This window comes from Entelurus aequoreus, linkage group LG05 (genome assembly GCF_033978785.1).
Source record: "Entelurus aequoreus isolate RoL-2023_Sb linkage group LG05, RoL_Eaeq_v1.1, whole genome shotgun sequence".
NCBI classification, from domain to species: Eukaryota; Metazoa; Chordata; class Actinopteri; order Syngnathiformes; family Syngnathidae; genus Entelurus; species Entelurus aequoreus.
In genome coordinates, this window is record NC_084735.1 from 52,985,343 (window position 1) to 53,007,027 (window position 21,685).

The 21,685-nt window shown below is 37.7% G+C and overlaps 1 protein-coding gene across 9 annotated transcripts in view; it reads right to left on the minus strand.

The window, feature by feature from the left end:
- Positions 1-1,223: 1,223 nt before the first annotated feature.
- The window catches only part of tmprss2 (transmembrane serine protease 2), a 28,952-nt gene continuing 8,490 nt past the window's right edge, over positions 1,224-21,685 (minus strand). For 7 of the 9 annotated variants that reach the window (XM_062048363.1, XM_062048360.1, XM_062048361.1 and 4 more), the window contains 12 exons: positions 15,953-16,045; positions 15,747-15,863; positions 15,535-15,664; positions 11,428-11,544; positions 11,266-11,306; positions 9,384-9,555; positions 7,651-7,823; positions 7,485-7,580; positions 7,275-7,417; positions 4,263-4,326; positions 2,907-3,059; positions 1,224-1,383 (listed from right to left, as the gene is read on the minus strand). In XM_062048363.1, the coding sequence (XP_061904347.1) occupies positions 2,929-3,059; positions 4,263-4,326; positions 7,275-7,417; positions 7,485-7,580; positions 7,651-7,823; positions 9,384-9,555; positions 11,266-11,306; positions 11,428-11,544; positions 15,535-15,664; positions 15,747-15,863; positions 15,953-16,045 (1,277 nt within the window). In that variant the 3' untranslated portion in view covers positions 1,224-1,383; positions 2,907-2,928. Of the gene's footprint in view, positions 1,384-2,897; positions 3,060-4,262; positions 4,327-7,274; positions 7,418-7,484; positions 7,581-7,650; positions 7,824-9,383; positions 9,556-11,265; positions 11,307-11,427; positions 11,545-15,534; positions 15,665-15,746; positions 15,864-15,952; positions 16,046-21,685 lie in introns of those variants that run through there. The other 2 variants (XM_062048365.1, XM_062048366.1) reach the window with 2 other exon arrangements.

Sequence of the window (21,685 nt, forward strand, 5' to 3'; positions counted from 1 at the left end):
GTTATTACTCATCCACAAATACCTCAAATTCTTCTTCTTCGGTGTGCTTCACTTGTTTTTTGACACCATCGATGATGTGGACGCGCATGCAGTCGTAGATCAACAGGAACGGCGCTGCGTGAAAAAAGTCACCCGGTGTCTTCGCGTAAACGTCTATCAACCACTCGCTCATCTTTTCTTCATCCATCCATCCCTTCGAGTTAGCTTTTATGATGACGCCGGCTGGAAAGTTCTCTTTTGGCAAGGTCTTCCTTTTGAATATCACCGTGGGTGGAAGTTTCTGGCCGTTAGCATGGCAAGCTAGAACCACAGTAGGACGACTTCTCATTCCCTGTGGTGCGAATATTCACCGTACGTGCTCCCGTTGTATCCACAGTGCGGTTCACATGAATATCAAAAGTCAGTGGAACCTTGTACGCGTGTCTCTTAGTAGGAGACATTTTGTGGTCTTTACAGAAACACACAAATGAAATGAAACGTAATATCCGCGCGCTTCTTCTTCTACGGGGGCGGGTGCTCACCTTGGCGGTTGCTTACAGTAGAAGAAGAAGCGCTTCCTCTTCTATGGGGGCGGCTGCTTACCGTAGAAGAAGAAGCGCTTCCTCTTTTACGGGGAAAAAAGATGGCGGCTGTTTACCGTAGTTGCGAGACCTAAACTTTATGAAAATAAATATTAATATTAATCCATATATAAGGCGCACCGGGTTATTAGCCGCACTGTCTGCTTTTGAGAAAAAATGTGGTTTTTAGGTGCGGCTTATGGTGCGGAAAATACGGTAAGCAGCGTGTCAAGAGTGCAGAGCATGAATGTGGTGTCGCCAGGCTGACCAACAGAAAATGAAAAGCTTAAATAACACAGACATGATTAACAACAGGTGCGTGACTCAAAACGTGAAACAGATGCGTGACATGACAGGTGAAAACTAATGGGTTGCTATGGAAACAAAACAAGGGAGTGAACAACCAGGAACTAAGAAAGTGTCCAAAAAACAAACAGCACATGGCCAAACAAAAACATGATCAACACAGACATGACACTCCCCATCGCTAGTTGACGTAGTAAATGTCACAATGAACCGCATAAGATCCGACCGAAACATTCGGTCTTAGTCGCTATTGCATTAGCTTGTAGCTACACATCCATTTATTACAAACCAGATTGGCTTTTTTCATTTTAACTAAAATTTTTTTAGGGAAATTGGGAAACAAACCAAAAACTATACATTTGTTATTTTGTGAAAAAAATCTTTATTTATATACATTTGTTCAAACTGAAACATTCAGTGTTTACCAATATTTCAACTCCAAAGTGCATAGTGTGTATGGCCATTAAAGGCACATAGTCATAAGATGTGCCTTTCATGTTCACCAGCATCACTTACTCTGTTGAGAGAACATTGCGAAAACAAATTGTTAAATAACGTTCATGTAGAATGTAGGAAGGGGGGGAAGATATACAGTAGATTATGACAAACATCGCGATTCAGACGTGGACTATTCTGATTTGATGGACAAACGTATGAATAACGACGATACAGGGTTCTAAAACACGGAATTAGCATGGACAATAGGGATGTGAACCTTTGAAGAACTCACGATTCAATTAGATTCCAATTCTTGGGCTGAAAAATTTATTTAGAATCGATACTCAAATCAACACGATTTTCAATTCAAATCAGTTCTCGCAAAAGTATTGTTTGGTATATAAAATGTAAGAAAACCTTTTCAATACAGGTCACGAAAGTTCCCCATAGCTGTTGGCGTGTGGCGTATACGAGCAGCGAGTAAGTGCGACGATAGCATAAAAAATGTCAGTTTACATCCGAATCACGATTCTTATTTACCATAAGTTCCGAACTATAAGCCGCAATGTTTACCCTAATGCTTTGAACCCTGCGTCTTATATAGGGATACTGCTAATTTATGGGTTTCTCCAGGTTCAGACCACCCAATAAATGTAGCCTCGTCCACATCAGATCAATGTCATTAACGGGTGTGTTGAAGTTGCCGCAGGCTCAGAGGCAAATTTGCTTCGAGACGAAAATGAAAACGAGGCTGGGAAAATGTCGCCGATGGAGATTACTTCAGCGGTTTCAGTGCACAGGAGTGATGAAGAGAACGCTCAATGACATTTCCGGGAGGATACGGCATGCTGTGTTGCATCCACCTGTCACAAGCGCCTGCGTCAATATTTCATGTTTCAATGTGTAAAAAAAAAAAAAAAAAAGTTAAAGTACCACTGATAGTCACACACACACTAGGTGTGGTGAAATTACCCTCTGCATTTGACCCATCCCCTTGTTCACCCCGTGGGAGGTGAGGGGAGCAGTGAGCAGCAGCGCTTGGGAATCATTTTGGTGATTTAACCCCCAATTCCAACCCTTGATGCTGAGTGCCAAGCAGGGAGGTAATGGGTCCCATTTTTATAGTCTTTGGTATGACTTGGCCGGGGTTTGAACTCACGACCTACCGATCTCAGGGCGGACACTCTAACCACAATGCCTATATGTGGTCTTTAGACATATGCAAACTATATGTGTAAACACAATAAAAATGCACTAAATATGAAGTGGATGCTGCTTTTATTTAGGTGCGCTTATGGTCTGCACCTTACGGTATTACAATTCTGAACAGATTTCGTATTCATTTTTAAAAAGCTTTTAAGCCATCTCAGCGCTTACTCGCTATGTGTGTACGTCATAGATTAGCAGCAAAAATGAGCTTTTGTAATCTCTGACCTGTTTTGAAAATGGGTTATTATCAATCATATGCCAAATATTCGGTGAGATTCAGTTTGAATTGAGAATCTGAACAGAAACGTCACCCCAAGAATTGGAATCGAGTTCAATCGTGATTTTTTTGTAAGATTCACTGTTGTCATCTTCAAGATTGATATGTCACTGTACCTGCATGTGCCGATATATCCAGTCAATAAAGTGAGTCACGTTGCCGTAGACCCCTGGCTTGTTCTTCAACGCACACCCAATCCCCCAGCTGGTGTCTCCAACCAGCCACCACACGTCTGCCTCCTTGACCACCAAGGGTCCTCCACTGTCGCCCTGCAGCACACAGCAGTCACGACCATAATCAGTTGAATCGAGGCACTTTGACTTTTTTCGTCCAAAAGACTTCTTCAGTTTGGTGTCAGGTTTCCTTATTCATGTATCTGGTGGGCGTGTCACCTAGGAGTCGTCACCATTGGGGGGTTATTGTTGATGTTGTTGGAAGTGGGTGGTAAACAACCGTCTTGCATAGCAATGCAAAACAACTCGTGAGTGACCACTTCCCGTCGAGTGAGACAATGTTTGGGGGAGAGATGTCTGGACAAGAATGTCAGCAGATGATGGTAGATAGTGCAAACATCCTCTGTTTAGAGGCCCTTTTTAGGTAGTGTTTTTGTGGTTGTCTATGCATAGTTGGAACGTATCTGTGAAATATTTATTATTCATTGGAAATTTTTGTGTTCTCATTGTGTTTTACTTTGAAGTGGCAGCTGGTTGCAGCAGCTCTGTTCTCTCTCATATCCTCCTTTGTGTTCTTTTAATGTTTCCCTCTTGTTTCCATGTGTTTTTACTTTTTATTTACCTTATTTTTATTGAATCAGCACTGCAACCACATCATTTCCCAATTGTGGAATAAATAGTCTATGCAATCCTAACGTTTTCAATTCATATTTTCAATTAATTCAATTAAAGATGACAATGTTTGCCAAGATGTTGACTTAGTTGAAGTGTATTTTTTTTAGTTAGCGTCCATTTTACCTTTGTGTATTGACATCATCGCTTGTTTATTCAGCTATTTTGAATCACACAACTAACTGCAAATCTTGTTACACTATAATAAGTAGTCCCGTACGTGTAATGTATCGATCCATCGGACCAAAACAAAAGAAGCTACAATCGTTATGAAAGACATGACAACGGATGGATTGTTTTATTTTTTATATGCATTCTAACTGGTAAATAAATGTAAATAAAAGTCCGCTTACAGCAGAGCCAGGGAGGTTTTCTATTCCGCCCAAAAAACAACAACAAATAACCATCCAAAAAGCGCCAACAATGCTCCATTTACATTTTGTGACTTGAATATTAACCAAACAATTAGTGATATTGTTATTATAAGCGCTAACGCAGACCAACTATTTATAGCGGCACAGTGATCGCTGCCGTGTGTCCCTATTTTTACATCATCAAGTGGTCTGCTGCTTTCTCGCTTCCTTGCTGCCTAGAAGTTTATTCTAGATCATAAATGATGTCTCTCACCTGAATAGGAGAAGGATGAGGACGTATTCTGACAAGTTGGTACACTTTGACAGCCAAAATAGACCTGGAAATGGCAAGAACGACACAAAAAGGCGCATGGTTTTACCCCCATTTGCAAGGATTTTGAGTCATTCTTATTTTAAATGGAAATATACGAACATCCTAGCAGTCTGCATCCTAATGACAGCAGACATTGTACAGTAAGTGGTGTATTATTATGTGTGTTGGCTCTCATGAAGTCTGGAGAGAGCAATAATTAGTGATGAAGAAAAAATGTATGCTTTGGTAACATTCGGAATGTATTCCATAAAGGGTTTGGCGATGTAGACGATATAAATATTATATTTTGGCCGTAAAGAGCTTTCAACACTGCCGTCATATTTTGATAATGCATCTTAATGACACATTCTAACTTGGTCCCACAACTGAACGACCGCATCCTCAATGCAATGTATCTGGCAAGATAGCGGCTAAAGTCCCTTCACAGTGTGAAGACACTTCGCATCCGTGGCGGTAAATACACTAGGAAGATACAAGTCATACAATCTTCTAAGATAAGCCAAGCTCATGAATATAAACAAAGGTTGGCTGATTGATAAGTATACTATTAGTATATTGTCGATACTACAGTGATTGGATCAATATTTATTATTATCACAAAATCGTTTTTGTTATTCTATGCATGTATGTACTGTATACATATACGTCTCTGAAAACAGGAGGGATTTAAAGGGGAACTGGACTTTTTCAGAATTTTGCCTATCTTTCACAATCATTATGAGAGACAAGAAGATAGATGTATTTTTTAATGCACTCGTAAATAAAAGTCTGCTTACAATTAAGTCAATGGAAGGTTCTCTATTTCGCTCATAAAGCCCTCGAAATAACCATCCAAACAGCGGCAACTCAGGCTGGGCAATATGGATCGAAACTGATATCCCGGTATTTTTAGTCCGAATGGCGATACTCGGTATGTTAAACAAAACGTGCAATAGTGTTTATGTTGTCTAAGTGTTTTATGGCTAGATAACCAGTGTGTTGAAGCAGTTTTCGGTAACATTGTTCGTTAACGTTAGGTTTATATCCTCACACTTGTGAGCAGGGATAGATGGAGCTTCTACTCGCTCACTGCGATGAAGGTCGCTGGCTGTTCAGTTTGAAACTAATCTTCAGCCACCGCCCTAGGTTAGTCTGCATAGGAAACGGGGAGAGTCACTTTCAAGTCGATGAGTAGCTAAACATTTGACACACCGAGCAAGCAGCAGAGAGAAGCTATCGCTAGCTGCTGTGCTAAATCGCTAACAGAAGTGAACAACATAAACAGCAGAGATTATTGATAACGTCGCGACAAGGATAGATATATGTTCTCATGAAAATTGGTGTATGTTTAAATAAAGCTCACCAATAGCCAAATGTAGTCGGTGACCAAAGTCGAGAAGTCGGCAACAGAGCCTCCATATTTTAAAAAAAAATTGATTGTGTCAAGTAATTGTGCGTTAGAGAAGCCTACGTAAACACGCACAGGGTGGGGGTGAGCCAAATGGAATGCCCTGTGCTTCGCACGTCAGGCACAGAGAAGAGCAAAAGGCCGTTACAAAGGCGCATCAAAATATACAGGTATGATGGTATTGTCTCAAATATATATCTCTTTCTAAAATATACAGGTATGAACTCTAATTACTGGTATACCGCCCAGCCCGAGCGCCAACAATACTCCATTTACAATTTGTGTCCTGAATATCAACCAAGTATTAGTAATATTGTTATAAGCGCTAACACAGACAATGTATTTTTAGCGGCGCATTGTCACAGAGAGCTAAATAGCTTGTTGCTGTTATATTGACGTCATGAGCTGGTGAACTGCTTTCTTGCCTCGTAGCTCGTGGAAGCTTATTATTATTATTTATAGAAGGATTAGGACATAATCCGACAAGTTGGTCAACTTTGCCAGACAATTTAGACCTGGGAATAGCAAAAAAGACAGTAAAAGACGCTTGGTTCCACCACCCCCTTTTTCGTTGCTAGGATAATGAGTCATTCTTTTGTAACAGGGGCCATGTAGTGCGGCTGCGCCAGATTTACGTTGGTAAACCTTACTTCTCGACAACTTCAAGAGTAGTGCAGGCTGCTGGGCTGCCAGCTCGGGTTTATAGTCCAGGGGTCAAAACACTCCCCTCTCAATATGAACAACCACTTCCAGTCCCCGTGCGGAATGCGGTAAAAAGGCACGGGTGCTGAACCACCAGGGTTAGACTACATCCAAACATCCTATCCGTCGGCATCCCAGTGACAGCAGATATTGTAGAGTAAGTGATGTTTTATTATGTTTGTTGTCTCTCGTGAAGCCTGCAGTTAGTAGTAATCAGTGATGTTGTCGAAAGAAAAAGCCAACGTAGTGATGCGTTTTTGAAATTATTGTGTTGTCGTGCTTAAAATAATAAGCAAAATACGTAAATATTACATGTTACTTTTAATGTGCCTGTACATTAAATATATACTTACAGTGTGTATAAAAAAACATTGATGGAGGTGTTTGGATGTTTTTTAAAGCTCTTTATAGGCAGAATACTGACGCTATAGCTACTTTTTAAAACTAATTTTTAAATGTTTCTATTATCATTAATAATCCAAATAATACCTTGTTATATATATATATCTTATCGCAGGAGGCTGCAATGTATATCGTAATATAGATTTCAGCCCATCCCTAATTCTGGAACGATTACAGACTTTAACCGAAGTTTCTTTATCCTCCTTATCCAGATCATTGATGTCCTCACAGGAGTGTCCCTTTATTTTCAGATGCAGATCTACCCACAACCATTTCCTGACATCTCAAAGATTGTCTCATTCCACGAGAAGAGTCACCCTTAAGTGTTGTTTTGCCACCAGCCACGCGAACGACCAACCGCTATGCGAGACGGTGGTTCACCCGCCACGTCGGACGGACAACATTGGCAACAACGACAAAATGATGACCAGCCCTAGGAGCCGCGTCAATGTCAAACTCACTTGGCATGAATCCACGCCTCCCTTCAGTTCCCCAGCGCAAATCATGGTTTTAGTGATGGCTCCGTCCAAAATGTTGGGCTTGTTACAGTCCTCGCTGTTGTAAATGGTGACCTCAGCCTGATTGAGTTTGTCTGGAAGTTGCCCTGAGAAGAATGAACGTTTTAATGACACCTTGGTTGGTTTTAATGACACCTCTCAGTGCAGACTCACCAGAAAAACTCAAGGTTCCCCAACCTGTAATCCATGCTGGAGTTCCAGCTATGACCTTCATGTCATTATTAGGCAAACACACCGGCTTTACCGTCCCTGTCCAAAAACAGCTCATGTTAAGTAAAATAAATCATGATCAAAGAAAAGTGGCACTGTGTTTTTTTACTTGAAAATGTCAAAGGTTCGTCCAGCTTCAGAAGAGCAATGTCGTTGTCTTTGGTTTCAGAGTCAAACTTTTCATGGCTAATGATTTGGCGAACTTTGTTGCCGTCGTAAAAATTCATTTTCGACAAGCTGACGTCGCCTGAGCGCACGATCCATTTTGAGGGGTTTGAGAAACTGCAATTGAGGGAAAACTGTGGTTAGCAGATATACTCAAAAAAACTAAAACAATGTTTATGAATAATTCGGAGAGGGGTTGGTGGCACACGAGCCAAAAACTACTACATTTGATTTGATCTGGACGACGGTAAGGATACAGGAATTTATCATTCTCAATGATCTAGGGACGCGCCAACCGATCAGCCACCAATAGGTATCGGCAGATTTTCGTTAAAAAGCGTGTGATCAACCGATGCTAATTCGTGCCTTTCAATGCAAAAACAAAAGTTTGCAAAAACAATCCATCTGTGCGGCTAACAGCTAACTGCGCATGTCCATACACAGTGTGAAGAACTCCAATAAATTAATAATCATCACATCTATTGTTCCTAAATAAACCCTATTTTTTTTTTACAAATATTATTATCACTGGAAGACGAGGCTCAACATGTCATAGACCAAGTAGGAGCCAGCAGAATCAGAGAAAAAGCTAATCGCTAACTAGCTGCTAAGCTATAGCTTTGAATAAATAAGTGCTTACTTTGAGAATTCTAGATGGAAGCATGTTAAGGCAGAAAGTAAATTAACAGGAAATTAACAAGAGTCTAGAAAGAAGATAACAAAACAACAACTGTTGTTTTGTAGCTTCCAGGCTTGCACGTAAGGGGAGAGCAGATCCATCCATCCAGCGGTATCGGAATATGATCGATACTAGAGTTTGTTAATGTTTACAAATTCAGTGAATAATTCCCTGGACACACGACAACTGTGAGGGCCAAAACCAAAGGGTTTAAAAGAGTAGTAGAAAGTAGAGCTGCAACAACTAATCGATTAAATTGATTAAAATCGATTATAAAAATAGTTGCCGATTAATTTAGTCATTGATTTGTTGGATATATGCTATGCACATGCGCAGAGGCTTTTTTTCCCAATTTTTTTCAATTTTTTTTTTTTTAATAAACCTTTATTTATAAACTGCAACATTTACAAACAGCTGCGAAACAATAATCAAAATAAGTATGGTGCCAGTATGCTGTTTTTCCCCCAAATAAAATACTGGATAGGATAGAAATGTAGTTTGTCTCTTTTATCCGATTATTAATCGATTAATCGAAGTAATAACCGACAGATTAATCGATGATCAAATTAATCGTTAGTTGCAGCCCTAGTAGAAAGTAGTTTTCGCTTTTGCTTAGGTCTTGTGTACTATTTTATTGACTTTGTTTTGATCAAACAATTCTACATAATAAATAAAAGTCAAAAAAGAACTAGTTTAAATATTGTGTTATTGGTAATTGTCAATAGCATTCACCATAAATAAATGAGATATTTACAGTTGATACATTTGATCGTTATTGGCCGATCCCAATGATAGATGATGATGCATAAGACCCTCATTGAAACATCCCTAGCACAAATTCCAACTTTTCTCATAATTCCCATACAGCATTTTAGTTCAGCGCTTCATCATTAACACATAATAACTCCTACAGAACTTGCATTAGTTTGTTTTATATAGTCATCATTATCATGAATTGCTAAAATAAAAAGTGCGTTAGTTAAATGTGTTAGGCTCACTCTTCAAAGCAGTGTGCAGCTGAGACAATCCAGAGTGGGCTGATGATGGAGCCTCCACAAATGTGCCTGTTATCCACAGACTGGAGACTGACCTGCCAGGGCCAGGCTCCTTCTGAAGCCTCTGTACCACCTACGATGCGACTGCTGGGGGCCACAGAGGTATTTCCACAATCTAAAGATCCAAAGCAGAAGGTTAGCGTTACACAAGTGCACATGCTGAATGTGTAAAATTAAAATAAACAACATTTCTTACAGGTAGTATTATCACTGGAAGACGAGGCTACACGTTACACACAAAGTAGGACAACGCAGACGCAGACGAGAAGCGAATCAAAGCAGCTGAGCTAAGCGTCTTTTTGTTTTGTTCTCGCCATTCCCAGATCCTAAATGACTGTCACAGTCTACCAACTTGTCAGAATACATCCTCAGACTTCTTCTGTCCAGGTGGGATGCATGATTTGTGATCTACAAATATACAAATTTCCACTTTCCAAGGAGCAAGGGAACAAAGAAACACCTCGCCAGTCGATCATGTCGAAATAGTACACAGGCTTGCCGCTATAAATAGTTTGTCTTTGTTAGCGCTTATAATAACAACATCACTAATACTTGGTTAATATTCAAATCAGGAAATGTAAATGGTTATTTATTGGATTTTATGGGCGAAATAGAGGACCTCTCATTGGCTCCGCTGTAAGTGGACTTTTATTTACATGTTATATTGCATTAAAAAAAAATCCATCCGTCGTCATGTCTTTCATAATGATTGTGAACCATTGGCAAAATTGTATTTAAAAAAAGTGCAGTTCCCCTTTGAGGGTTTTTTTTTCATTAACATTACACTGCAGGGTTTTTTGTCACCCCTGACCTAAAAAAATACAGGATTTTTTACAAACCAAACAAAATTAGCTTTTTTTTTAATATTAAACATTTGTAAACTTGCCGCTATAACTAGTTTGTCTTTGTTAGCGCTTATAATAACAACATCACTAATACTTGGTTAATATTCAAATCAGGAAATGTAAATGGTTATTTATTGGATTTTATGGGCAAAATAGAGGACCTCTCATTGGCTCCACTGTAAGTGGACTTTTATTTACATGTTATATTGCATTAAAAAAAATCCATCCGTCGTCATGTCTTTCATAATGATTGTGAACCATTGGCAAAATGTTATTTAAAAAAAAGTGCAGTTCCCCTTTAAGGCTTTTTTTTCATTAACATTACATTACAGGGTTTTTTTTCACCCCTGACCTAAAAAAATACAGGATTTTTAACAAACCGAACAAAATTAGCTTTTTTTGGATTATAAACATTTGTAAACTCAGACAAAATAAAATTAAAGAATCAAAACTACAACAACAATTGACAAGAATTAGTTAATTGAACAATGATACATACTGATGGTTTAACATGCCTCATTTTTTCTGTAAAAATAATTTGTGTTGTTTGTACTCAAAAAACAACATTAGAGTTTTTCATTTCAGTGTTTTTTTCATTCCCAAATGTGAAAGTCTGACAAAATAAATAACCAAAAACAAATTCTCATGAGGGTATACTTTTATTTGGCATTTGTATTCCTATTTTTGATTTGCTGGTTTTAATGCATACTTTGTCTTTAATGCCAGCCTCGTTGCTCCACTCCCGCTGACCCTTTGGATTGAGCTTCTTTTTCGGTTGGAACTTAATCAATATTTCAGGGTGTTTTTTGTTTGTTTTTCTCTTCACTCTTCTATTTAGATTTTTGTTTCCGGAAAGTTTTCAGATTTTTTTTAACGTGAGCTCTTGGACATGAGTTCTTTAAAGACTTGAGATATATTCATTAGATGCACTTCAATGTCAGCCTCTGTAGTTTGGAGGGATAGTGAAAGTAGCAACTCACCTATACAGCGTAGCCCGACAGCATTCTCCAAGCAAATTAGACTGCAAAGGATGGGGATAAAAACACTTAACATACATTTTCCTTGTTTTCAATTCAGTGAAAACTTTAAACAACGTTTGAACATTACACTGTACAAATATACATTTCTATTGATTGGCAAACCTGTGAGATAGCTGGGATAGAATATGTGATTTTTTGTCACTTCCAGGCACCAGCCTCATGAAGCCTTTGGAGGCCAAAGAATTTGCATTGGTTTTGCTGTAGGTCACATAATCGTTCCTGAGGGTCGAACACAAGGTCGTATAAGATTTTCATTCACTTTGTTATAAGACCTAAAATATTGAATTGGTAAAAAAAATAATTTTTAATCACTTTAAAATCAGTGTATCACCCTGTTTCCTTACACAGTTTAGGATCTGGAGCACAGTATCAATTTACATGACCCAATCCAAACAACCTTTCCCACTCATGGTATAAATGAACTAAAACCCACAAATAAAGTCAACACACGGTCGCACATTACACACCTCCTGGACGTTATAAAACACGTTCAAGCGCTATATAGAATTTAAAATTACACATATATAAATCAATTACAGTGCAAGAAGGGTGATATGCAAAACACTCTCTCCACACTTTACCATGTTTGGCCCATTTTAGCTGCTTGATATTTCTGATTGATTACAAAACTTTAAGGAAGTCACCAGGGAAGTAAACAAGGTAGTAGTCAAACTTTTACGTACTTTTAAAATTCAAGGTTCATCGTTTATATTTTTAAATTGCATTGTCGTCAGGATCTGATGTGGGAGAGGGGAGGTTGTTAAAGTTGAAGTCGTTGAAGTTATGTGTTGTTCTTCAGTCTGCTACAGCTTGCTTTAATCAATGCAAACTAAAGTGTTATTTTGGTACAAATGATTGTTATTACGCCACAATCGACGCTCTGCTGTCTGGTGAAAAACACGTCATAATGTGTGTATTTGTGTATGCGTGGCCATGTGTGCTTCGCGCATCCATGCAACAACATATTGGTGATTACCCTCGAGAAATGGCTTTATGGCAGTGTTTACTGTATTCTTACATGTTTGGCAAACTTGCCTCTTCAAATTGGTGTGAAATCAATATGCAGACTTAAAGCACGCCGATCGCAGATTACGTGTAAAAACAGCTGTGTAAACGTGATCACAGACCACTCAGCGACAGCACACATAGTTGGTATAAATAATGAAATGAAAAAAGAACTGAAGTTAGTGTAGTGATTTTGATTGTATAAATATATATATACAGTATATCGTATATAAATTGTGTGTATATATGTATATAATATATTAATATAATATGTATATATATATATATATATATATATATATATATATATATATATATATATATATATATATACACACACAAATACATACATATATATATATATATATATATATATATATATATATATATATATACACACACATATGTACTCACATTTATATATACTGTATATACACACACACATATATATACACATACATATATATACATATATATATATATATATATATATATATATATATATATATATATATATATATATATATATATATATATATATATATATACATATATATATATATATATATATATATATATATATATATATATACGTATACATACATATACATACATATACATATATATTATTTTTTATTTTGTATTTTTTTTATATAGGCTTGATATATGTGTGGAATGTTGGAAAAGGTTTGATCAGGTAAAATTAGTCAAACAGAACAATGGTAATTATGAAAACCCCTAACTTATTTATCATTAACCATCTGGAAGGGACTTTTGCTGTCTTTAAGTTGAAGTGTAATGGTAATTGTTTTATGGCGACACTTCGTTTCCTAAATAACTCATTACGTGAATAATAATAATAATAATACCTGAGATTTATATAGCGCTTTTCTAAGTACCCAAAGTCGCTTTACATGTTAAAAACCCATCATTCATTCACTTCTGGTGGTGGTAAGCTACTTTCGTAGCCACAGCTGCCCTGGGGTAGACTGACGGTCTACCCCAGTACGGTTTGAATATCATTATGCAGTAAGTTGAATGATTCTAATATGCTTAACAAATATGCAACTATAATTATTTGACACCTGTTTATATTGCCACATTTGTTCAGTTACGTATGTTTAGCTTGTGTGCTATTGTGTGCTTAGCTGTTGTGTAGCTGCTAGCTCCTAGAAGCCTTTAGTCTAAAATGTTTACCGTATTTTCCGCACTGTAAGGCGCACCAGATTATAAGGCGCACCTTCAATGAATGGCCTATTTTAAAATGTTGTTCATATATAAGGCGCACCGCATTATAAGGCGCATAGAATAGACGCTACAGTAGAGGCTGGGGTTACGTTATGCATCCATTAGATGGAGCTGCGCTAAAGGGAATGTCAACAAAACAAATAGTGATTGTACTGACACTTCTACTTGCTGCTCGCTGTTCAACAACCCACTGTTCGAGTTTGTCCTCCAACTGTAGCCATCTCGCTTTGTTCCCTCGGAAACTCTGTTTAGTCTTCTTTACTTGGCGCAGGTCATCATGTTGCTTCCTCCACTTCCGCACTATTGATTCGTTAATGTTAAATTCTCTCACTGCTGCTCTATTCCTGTGTTCTACTGCGTGACTGATCGCCGTGAGTTTAAACTCTGCGTCGTAAGCGTTTCTCTTAATAGGAGCCATTTTCTGGTCTTTACATAAAGTTTAGGTCTCGCAACTACGGGACTTCATTTTCCCCCGTAGAAGAAGAAACGGTAAGCAGCCGCTGACTTCATTTTCCCCCGTAGAAGAAGAAGCGCTTCTTCGTCTACGGTAAGCAGCCATAGAAGGGGGAAGGGGGAAAATGAAGTCGGCGTAGTTCATACTTGCCAACCTTGAGACCTCCGATTCCGGGAGGTGGGGTGGGGTGTGGTCGGGGGTGGGGTGGGGCGGGGGTGTGGTTGGGGGCGAGGCCGTGGTTGGGGGCGTGGTTAAGAGGGGAGGAGTATATTTACAGCTAGAATTCACCAACTCGAGTATTTCATATATATTCCATATATATATATATACCGGTATATATATATATATATATATATATATATATATATATATATATATATATATATATATATATATATATATATATGAAATACTTGACTTTTAGTGAATTGTAGCTATATATATATATATATATATATATATATATATATATATATATATATATATATATATATATATATATTTTTTTATTTTTTTATTATACATATAAATAAAATAAATACTTGAATTTCAGTGTTCCGGAGGCTATCCAGTAGATGGCAGTATTGTCCTGTTTAAGAGTGTCACAACATTGCTGTTTACGGCAGAAGAACTGCTTTACGGTAGACGAAAACGTGACTGCTGTTGTTGTGTGTTGTTACCGCGCTGGGAGGACGTTAATGAAACTGCCTAACAATAAACCCACATAAGAAACCAAGAACTCGCCCTCGATCATTCTACAGTTATAACGTGATTGGGCAGGCACGCTGTTTATATCGTGGGAAAGCGGACGTGAAAACAGACTGTCGCCGCTGTCCCCACTCAGGTCCGCATGGAGCTGGAGGGGGCGTGGTCTCCAGCTCCGGCTGAATTCCGGGACATTTTCGGGAGAAAATTTCTTCCGGGAGGTTTTCGGGAGAGGCGCTGAATTCCGGGAGTCTCCCGGAATATCCGGGAGGGTTGGCAAGTATGGCGTAGTTACCGTAGTTGCGAGACCTGTTGTGGCTCAATATTGGTCCATATATAAGGCGCACTGTCAGCTTTTGAGGAAATTGGAGGTTTTTAGGTGCGCCTTATAGTGCGGAAAATACGGTAGTTTTTGTAAATTACCAATCTTGTGTGCTTTTTGGAAGACATTTTAATATTAATTGGCAGCTTTAATTAGTAAACACGCCGCAGGACTGCTTTTATCGGATCTTTTGTTTTAGATGCAAAACGATACTTTTTTTTTTTTTTTTTTGCTAATTTCAAACCAGTATCTGATATCAATATCGAACACCTCTAGATATGACAATGTCACACACCTAAATCATTATATGGTCACACGTCCACGGGCGAACACTTATTTTCTCTGTCATGGCCAATTATGCAAATCCGACAACGTCATGTTAACAGCAGAGAGACATTTGGAGTCCGACCTAGTTGGAAACACTGCGATACTATCGATGATCTGAACAGAACAGAAGAGAAGTTTACTCGTTCACCTCTTGTAACCCATCTCCTCGCACACAAGTTTCCCGTAGTCGTCGTCCCACTTGTCAGCACACACTGGCATCCACGACTGGCTCTGTGACGAGTAACTCTCCAACAGGAAGTTGCCTCCATGAAGACGAACTGCAAAAGGGAAATAACACCACAGTACTTGTGTGCCATACAACATAGACGGAGCATGTGTTAAAGATGTCAAGGTTTTTACAGCATTTGAACTCGTCTTCTCCGTCAGGACAATCTATGACTCCATCACACCACTGGGAAAAGCTCAGACACTTCCCAGTGTTTGGGCAGGACCTCCCTAATGCACATTGGTAATACACTACAGGTACACACGCACATAGAAAGAAGGGTGTACATGAACAAGAATCGGCTGAAATAAACAACTTGCGTTACATTCTTGTGACTCACAGAAGTACCACAGCAGGAGAGTGAGCACCGCCAGGATGAGGAGGACAAATATGGACAGAGACAGGATGCGGCTCCAATTGCATTTCTTTCTTCCTGCGAGGGTTAGACCAAAAAAAAAAGAAAAGCCGCTGAGTTGAGTCACTGTGCACACAACAGGTGCTGCGAGGAGTCAAGGTGAAACCAGTTATGTTAATACTCACTGTCAGTAACTACAGTTGGCCGCTACATCTGTAAGTGCAAGTTAAAACTCTCCTATGCAAGGCGAAAACCGTTTATCAACAACACCCAGAAACGCCGTCGGCTTCGCTGGGCCTGAGCTCATCTAAGATGGACTGATACAAAGTGGAAAAGTGTTCTGTGGTCTGACGAGTCCACATTAAAATTGTTTTTGGAAACTGTGGACGTCGTGTCCTCCGGACCAAAGAGGAAAAGAACCATCCGGATTGCTATAGGCGCAAAGTTGAAAAGCCAGCATCTGTGATGGTATGGGGGTGTATTAGTGCCCAAGGCATGGGTAACTTACACATCTGTGAAGGCACCATTAATGCTGAAAGGTACATACAGGTTTTGGAGCAACATATGTTGCCATCCAAGTAACGTTACCATGGACGCCCCTGCTTATTTCAGCAAGACAATGCCAAGCCACGTGTTACATCAACGTGGCTTCATAGTAAAAGAGTGCTGGTACTAGACTGGCCTGCCTGTAGTCCAGACCTGTCTCCCATTGAAAATGTGTGGCGCATTATGAAGCCTAAAATACCACAACGGAGACCCCCGGACTGTTGAACAACTTAAGCTGTACATCAAGCAAGAATGGGAAAGAATTCCACCTGAGAAGCTTAAAAAATGTGTCTCTTCAGTTCCCAAACGTTTACTGAGTGTTGTTAAAAGGAAAGGCCATGTAACACAGTGGTGAACATGCCCTTTCCCAACTACTTTGGCACGTGTTGCAGCCATGAAATTCTAAGTTAATTATTATTTGCAAAAAAAAATAAAGTTTATGAGTTTGAACATCAAATATCTTGTCTTTGTAGTGCATTTAATTGAATATGGGTTGAAAAGGATTTGCAAATCATTGTATTCCGTTTATATTTACATCTAACACAATTTCCCAACTCATACGGAAACGGGGTTTGTAAAAAAAAAAAAGGACAGATTTACATACTGCAGTATTACTCCCACTTAGTCAAATTTAAACAGTGCTGCTTGTGCTGCAGATAAGATGGGGAAGCACCAGAAATATGTTGCTGGGGAAATGAAGCGGAATTTGTAACTACTTCCTTGTATAGCGAAAGAAAACATTTGATGCGAAAGGCACTATTAATAATTTGTGAATGTAAGAGATTCAAGAGAACAATCCTGGCTCTGCAGAATTCCAAAGGAGGATGTGGTTAATTATATCCAGGGAATTAGGAGCACAGTCAGCAACTAAAAAATGAACAACATAGTTTGTTGAAATGGATTAAGATTCTGCAGCGGCCTAATTAAATAAATAAATCCGATAACGTAGGGGGTAAATCCCGATACTTCCAAAACAATACAGATGTTGGAGCTCTGAGTATATAAAACCGATATTAATATGATATCAGCTAAATCACACAACATACTTGTATTATTTTGTGGTGTGGAATGTAGTGTTGTCCCGATACCAAAATTATTTCGATATTAAGTGTCATGATCCGTGGTCCGGATCATGTTTTGTTTAGTTATGCGGTTAGTTTTGGACTTCATTAGTTCCTGGTTTCACTTCCTTGTTTTGTTTTGTTTCCATGGTTACTCATTAGTTTTCACCTGTCACGTCACGCACCTGTTTTACGTTTTGAGTCACGCACCTGTTTTCACCAATCATGTCACTGTTATTTAAGTCTACCTTTGTTCATCACTCGTTCTGCCTGCATTGTCTGTGTCACAATGGTTCATGTCTCTTGCTGACCAAGTAAGTCATAGTCCAGGTCATAGCTTCTGTTAACTAGCAGCTTCTTTTGTGTTTTAGGCACGCTTGCCCTTTTGCTTTCTTGTTTGTGTTTGTGATAGCTGGAGTGATTTATGTTTAATAAATCCAAGCTCACCTTCACGCTGTCGTCCGGAGCCGTTTTGCATCGGAAGAACAACCACGCAGCGAGCTGCGGATCCCCCCACGTGACATTAAGTACTTTTCTAAATAAAGGGGACCACAAAAAATGGCATTATTGGCTTTATTTTAACAAACAATCTTAGAGTACATTTAACATATGTTTCTTATTGCAAGTTTGTCCTTAAATAAAATAGTGAACATACAAGACAACTTGTCTTTTATTAGTAAGTAAGCAAACAAAGGCTCCTAATTTAGTCTGCTGACATATGCAGTAACATGTTGTGTCATTTATCATTCTATTATTTTGTCAACATTATTAAGGACAAGTGGTAGAAAATGAATTATGAATCTACTTGTTCATTTACTGTTAATATCTGCTTACTTTCTCTTTTAACATGTTCTATCTACACTTCTGTTCAAATGTAATATTCACTTATTCTTCTGTCGTTTGATACTTCACATTAGTTTTGGATGATTCCACAAATTTGGGTATCGATCCGATACCAAGTCGTTACAGGATCATACATTGGTCATATTCAAAGTCCTCATGTGTCCAGGGACATATTTCCTGAGTTTATAAACATAATATACATTTGAAAAAAACGAAAGAAGATGTTGTAATGCCAAAAAATATCGATGTAATCATAATAGTATCGACTAGATACGCTACTGTACTTGGTATCATTACAGTGGATGTCAGGTGTAGATCCACCAATGGCGTTTGTTTACATTTTAACGCCGGTGAGCTACGGTGTGTAGTGAAGCATGTTTAGCTATTCCTCGTCCTGCAGAGATGATACTTGTAAGAAACTTACTTTATTTGTCACCATGGAGGTGAGGATTAGTGATACTTTTCAGAGGCAGTATAGTACCGAATATGATTCATTAGTATCGTGGTACAATACTAATACCGGTATACCGTACAACCCTAGCCCAATGTAAGAAAACGCTTGATCCAGTGACGATATCCATGATCATTGGTAGCAATTAAAAACACCAATCCGTTAATGTATACTTGGGCTGTCTCTAAGTTGAATTGGAGTGGTAATTTGTTTTTGGCAAAACCGAGTAGCCCCAAAAATGAAGATAAGGCCATGACGCAGTAAATTGAATAATGCGGACACGTTTGTTGCTGGATACTTTCTAATACTCTGAGACTTTGTATGTCTATATGAAACTATAATTACTTGTTCGGACGGCAATGTTGTTCAATTAAGGACATTAGCTTATATCTTACCGTGTTCACCTTTTGTAAATGACTAAAATGCAAGAAAAGACCAACCTTGTGTGCTTATTGGAGGACATGTAGATGTAGTGAGCAAAAGTAAATACACTGCAGGACTGCTTGTATTGGAGCTTCAGATACTTGTTTCATTTGCCTGTCTTTACAGTGATGCAAATGAACAAGGAGACAAACTTACAAACAAAAAGACAAATAAATAACTTTGTTACAATAAAATCACCAGAAGCAGTTAAGGCATTCAAGGCTGATCTTTTAAATCAGGATTGGCAAAATGTTTTTGTGGAGGACACTAATGAAGCATACGATACATTCCTGGATATATTTCTGACACTTTATGACCATCATTGTCCATTGAGAGAATATAAGCAAAATACTAAAAAGAGGGAGAAACCATGGATAACAGGGGGTTTAGTAAAAGCCTGTAAAAAAAAAAAAAGGCTTTACAAGGAATTTATTAAGCATCGAACAACAGAAAATGAGGACAAATATAAAAAGTATAAAAACAGATTGACATGTATCATGAGGCTGCAACAAAAAAACTATTATGAACAATTGCTGCATAAACATAAAAATAATATCATTGAAACCTGGAATGTGCTAAATACAATGATTAAAAAATCTAGCAAAAAGGATTTTACAGCTTATCTGGTAAAAGATGACAACTCAATTATTGAAAATATAGAAGAAATAGCCGAGGAATTCAATAAGTTTTTTGTGAATGTTGGCCCAAATTTGGCAAAAAATATAAATTTTAATATGAATGATGAGAAAAAGTTAAAGCGTGCATCTGACATTAAAAATTCAATGTTTCTTGGCGGAGTTTGTGAAAGTGATGTGTTAGAAGTGGTCAGAAAGTTTAAAAACAAAAAATCTGTCGATGGTAACAACGTGGATATGTCACTCGTTAAAGAAGTGGTGGATTGTGTCCTGAAGCCGTTTACTTATATATGTAATAAATCTTTATCAACTGGAACTTTTCCTGACAAAATGAAAATTGCTAAAGTTATTCCAATTTATAAAAATGGTGATAAACACATGGTCTCAAATTATAGACCTGTGTCTCTACTACCTCAATTTGCAAAAATTCTTGAGAAATTATTTGTAAATAGACTTGATCAGTTCATTGACAAACATGAGCTACTGAATGATCAGCAGTATGGCTTCAGGAGTAATCGATCTACATCCCTAGCAGTGATGGACTTTGTAGAAAACGTAGCTACAGCAATAGAAAAGAAACAACACACCGTTGGAGTATTTATTGACTTATGTAAAGCTTTTGACACAATCGATCATTCCTTACTTCTGCAAAAATTGGAAAACTATGGCATAAGAGGTGTTTCACAACAGTGGTTAAGTAGTTATTTAAGCAATAGATCTCAATATGTGGAAATTAATAAGACTAAATCACAGCCAAGAAGAGTAACTTGTGGGGTACCACAAGGCTCGGTATTGGGACCTAAGTTATTTATACTATATTTAAATGATATTTGTTCAGTGTCTAATAAATTGAAATTTATTATGTTTGCAGATGATACAAATGTATATTGTTCAGGAGAAGACTTGAAGGAAGTGTTGAGGATAATAGAGGTTGAGTTGATTCAGCTAAAAAAATGGTTTGATATTAATAAGTTATCATTAAATGATAAGAAAACTAAGTTTATGGTGTTTAGTGGTGCAAGGACAAACTGTGAAGCAAAATTAAAATTAAATCAAGTGGAAATTGATAGAGTATATGAAACTAAATTCTTGGGAATAATAATTGATCATAAATTATGTTGGAAACCGCATATTGAATATATAAAGGGAAAAATATCCAAATCCATTGCTATTCTTTATAAAGTAAAACACATGCTGAATAAGAAATGTTTGCATATGTTATATTATTCTTTTATTTTTCCATATTTAACATATTGTGTTGAAGTTTGGGGAAATGTTTATAAAACAAACGTAGACCCAATAATTAAACTTCAAAAAAGGGTCATTAGAATAATACACAAAGCGTGCTACTATGAACATACCAATCCATTATTTATAAGTTCTAATGTGTTAAAATTTTCAGATATTGTGTTTTTAAAAACAATGGAAATTATGTTTCGAGTAAAGAACAACAGCCTTCCAGCTTGTATTCTTAGGTTATTTCAATTAAGAGGAGTAAAGTATAATTTACGGGGGATATTGGTTTTCGAAATATGTAAAGCAAGAACAAATACAAAATACAAATGTATATCAGTTTTAGGAGTTAAATGGTGGAAAAAGCTCAGTGATGAGTTGAAGACATGTACTTCTTTGTTAAGGTTTAAGAAAACATTGAAAGGTGAAATAATTGAAAATTATAAAATATAGCAACGATTACTTTCATCCCATTGATTTTTTTTTTTTTTTTTTTTTAATGTTGATGTTCCAGGTAATCTTATTT